This window comes from Puntigrus tetrazona, chromosome 22, assembly GCF_018831695.1.
Source record: "Puntigrus tetrazona isolate hp1 chromosome 22, ASM1883169v1, whole genome shotgun sequence".
Classification (NCBI taxonomy): domain Eukaryota; kingdom Metazoa; phylum Chordata; class Actinopteri; order Cypriniformes; family Cyprinidae; genus Puntigrus; species Puntigrus tetrazona.
Window position 1 is genome coordinate 4,998,423 of NC_056720.1, and position 4,212 is coordinate 5,002,634.

The following is a 4,212-nucleotide window of genomic DNA, read 5'->3' on the forward strand; positions in this document are numbered from 1 at the left end:
ATCAGCGTATCTACAGATACACGAGAGGGTCCACACCGGAGAGAAGCTGTACGCGTGTGATCAGTGCGGGAGGAGCTTCACTCATTTCTCTTCTCTATCCAGTCATAAAAATGCATGTCTGTCTGTCAGTCATGTTGGTCACTGATTAATCAAAGATTATTAGAACAATTAATCCACTCATTATCTCAGATTAATATTTTTTAAACAGTGTTGTTTATTTATAATTATTTTATTTATTTGACTTATTATTTTAATTATAAACCTTCTTTAGCAATGTTTGCTATCGTCGTTCAATCGTTCGAATGTATGATTTGTAAAAAAAATAAGAGAATGCCTTTGTTTCAAGGTTTTACATTTCGCAGGATATTGTTGTGAAGCAATCCTTTTCCGTTGTTTTTGCTTTTGTTGGACTAAGTCTGCACTTTGAGACGCTGGCATTTAGATTTCAAGTTTAAACATTGAAACGCGAACGACTAAGATTATTCAGTGAACTTAATTTAATTATCATTACTTCGTCTTTCTTCAGCATCTCCTGTCTCTCACAGTCAAAGCATTCGGACCTAATAAATCTGATATGTTGAGAACTTTGCTTAGAACTTAAACAGAAAAAACATGTCTTCTCTTGCAGTGCATCACAGTGTTAAAACAACCAGTGAAGCTTTGATCTACTCAAACCAAACCACTTTTTTGCACTAAATCTGATTCATCAGTAGATTTCCAAGACTAATTTCTTCAACAAACATGATTGCATAGCGAACGATCACCTGTGTGTCCCTACGACGTGCATTTTCTCTACAGCTGACATTATTGAGACCTTTCTCGTTGGCTTTCATCAGGACGCACGGATATGATTGTTTTTATTCCCAACAGGAATATAATGTCAATAATATGAACATGGTAATCATTAGATGCTGACCTGTTTACGTAGGTTTTGCAGTGTATATTTACATTAAGTACACTCAAAGATTTGACAGTAGATTGAATAGTACATTACAGACAAGTATCTCCGGTTACAATGTTCACATGCAAGATGCATGCAGTGTCGGCTAGTAACCGAAACGGCACAAAAAGTTATGTATCTCTTTACTTTCATTTCAGACGTGATGAAAGTAAATGAGGAGAGTCAAGTCGTGAAGATGCATCATGTCAAAGGTGGAGAAAAATCTTTCCCCTGCCCTTAGTGTGAAAAAAACTTTCTGGGCAGATTTCCTGAAGGACCACCTGAAAGTTCATACAAAGGAGAAGCCTTATGTGTTTTCTTTGTGTGGAAAGAGTTTTGCTAGTCATGCTAGTAATTTAAAAACACACCAGACTTTTTATTTTAAAAAAGGACTGCAGTATTGTTTTATATTGAACTTTATTGTTAAATAACTAGCATACCATTTTTGCGTATTTTTAAAATATAATTTCAACAATTATGTCCAAACACAATTCCAGTCAGGATAGAAGATTATAAGAAAATACTGCATATCCGACACAAGTAATGTTGGTGTTTTGAAGACCTATTACTCAAATACACTTATTATTTTTGTTACTATACATTACACGAATAAACGAAGTAAAACAGGGTTTTACAAAAGTAAAGATAACGAGCTAAATTCAAAAATGAGCTAGCTAGCATACGTGTATGTTAACGGCATAAACATTAACCATGCGACTATATAATATAATTAAATGCTAACAGACTGAGTGTGTGTGAACAATCTTAAATCAAAGACATTTCTTAGAAATATATTTAACGTAACAGGTGACGAGGATATGANATTGTGTCTCTTGCCTAAAGAAAACGCCGTACTTCTTCAAACAGCGAGATATTTTACCGCTGCAAAACTCAAAATAGAAACCGTTCAGCTGCTGTGCGTTGTTGCCAGGTTTTCACAAAACCCGCAAACTGCTATTTAAAACTAGCCCAAAACTACCCCGCTCGCGTTATGAGGTTTTTGGTGGGGTTCCCTGGTAGATTAGCGTTGCAGAGACTAAGTACCGCATTATTTATCTTGAACTCGCAGAGATGAAAAACATCCCACGGACTTGGCAACACTGCGCTTCAGTTCATTCAGGCGAGAGGAAGGGTTGTGAGGTTTGCTGACAGAGCGGATTCAACAAGATTTTAGTAACAGGCTCTGTTTAATACGTTTCATTAGCTATACGTTTGAAGACAGGACATAGAGAGATTAATAGCATTGACTGAGGGGGGGAAAACGATGGAGTGTGAGGGGCACGTGTTTGCACAGGTTGAGCCCTATCTGTGCACGTGCCAGCCTAGCACTAACTGTTAATGTAGGCGTTTATCCTGCTATTACAAATGTCCCTAAAATGTAACGATGGTATATACAGTTTTATAATGTTTCCAGTTTCTCAATTTTTCATTTTAGGTTTACGTTGAGTTCAGTAGGTGGCGGGAACGCACCATTTAAGTTGGTTGACCTACCGCCCGTGAAAAACAAAGAAAGACGACAATCAGCGGTAACTTTTCTGAAATGAGGGCAGTGCTCGTTTTGTTTTTTGCGATTTGGTTATTATAGCTGTTTTTGAAGGGTTACGGCCAAATAATACGGGAGCGTTAAATCCATACCATCAAAGGTAAATGTGAATCTGTATTATTAATGCAAAACAAGACAATTTAGCCGTCTTTAAACCTTAAAATACATCTCTGTTGAACTCGTTTTTTAAAAAAAGGTTTTCTGTCCTTTGTCACTTTCCGTAGCCTACATCGATCGTATATTCATTTATATTCACTCAAACGCAAAAGCAGCAGTCAGTTGTAATTGCTGTTGTGTATTATTGACGTTTTTATCACATAAATGATAAAGTTTTATCACATATGACCAATGAAATAACAAAAAGTGTTATGTTTTAGCAGCAAAAAAGGGAATTCGGATTATCTGTTTCTACCACAAACACTTATAATAAAGCTTAATAGCTGCTAAGCAGTTACCTTTCACATCATTTGTTATTCTGATGTCTTCAGATCTCTAGTGAAGTCAATTTTCATTGACTAAAGGTGTAGTTTTAGGTGATTTTAGCAGATATGCTCGTATCACACAGCATTTAACCTCCTCCTACAGGAATTCACCTATAAATGTTGGAATATTTCCATTAGTTTAAAAGTGAAGACAGTTCATGGTAGAAGAGTGAGGACAAAAGTGATTCACAACCCCCGAAGAACAGTAAAGGAGCATACTGAAGAACGAATAGGTTGGTGTTTATTCTTGAATTATTATTGATGCTAAAGAACATCAAGGTTCGCTAATGGTGAATGCATGTTTTGGTTAAATTATGAGAGCTGTAAAAATGTTGAACGTAATACGGAACACTTTCTAGATACCAAATGGAGCCTGAAAGTCATTTTTTTAATCCTACAATTGCTTCAAAGCAGCTACAAAATACAATCGAACAATTTCTTCTTCCTCCTGGTAGATTAGACGATCCGAGACTCAAGATTTGTTTGTTTCATAAAGTTTTAAACTCTTCAGCTTTCACCAATCCCCAAAGGGGTCCTGACCGTTAAGACACTGTCTTCAGTTCGGGCAGTTTTACCTAGAACTGATTAATTCAGCATAGTGGAATTTAAAGGGATAGTTCATCCATTTCTTTTTCCTTCAGTAGCGCAGGAATTTTTTTTTTTTAGCTGAAACTGTTGTCCTTGGTGATTTGGTAATTTAAGAAAATTAACCGTTAACGTATGTTAGGGTTTAGTTTTATGTTCTTCCCCTTCACAACTCTGTTTCTTTGTATAATTGACTGGATATTAAACCTTTTCTGCTTTCATTTTAGACCTGATGGAAGAGAATGAGAAGAACGAAAAACCGAGTGAAGCAGAGGAGAAACATCACGTTGTTAAGTTCGGAAGAAAATCTTTGAGTTCCTCACCGACTGAAAGCAATTCGTTGAAACGAGGAGCCGGAACATCTTTAACCTGCCCTCTGTGTGGAAAAGGTTTCATGAACAAACACACTGTTAAAGTTCACATGACAATCCACACCGGAGAGAGGCCACACGCGTGTGATCAGTGCGGGAAGAGTTTCACACAAAAATGCGTACTTAAGGAGCACGCGAAAATCCACACCGGAAAAAGACCCTACACGTGTGATCAGTGTGGTAAAGGGTTTCTTAGGACAGGCGCCCTGAATAACCACCTGAAAGTTCATACGCAGGAGAAGCCTCACATATGTTCTTTGTGTGGAAAGAGTTTTAGTGAGCTGGCTGCTT

General features: G+C 37.1%; 1 protein-coding gene across 1 annotated transcript in view; it reads left to right on the forward strand.

Moving 5' to 3' along the window:
- Window positions 1–60, forward strand: part of LOC122328161 (oocyte zinc finger protein XlCOF19-like) — a 2,252-nt gene extending 2,192 nt beyond the window's left edge. The window contains exon 3 of the mRNA XM_043223868.1: window positions 6–60. Within this exon, the coding sequence (XP_043079803.1) occupies window positions 6–60 (55 nt within the window). The remainder of the gene's footprint in view (window positions 1–5) is intronic.
- The last annotated feature ends 4,152 nt before the right edge of the window (window positions 61–4,212 follow it).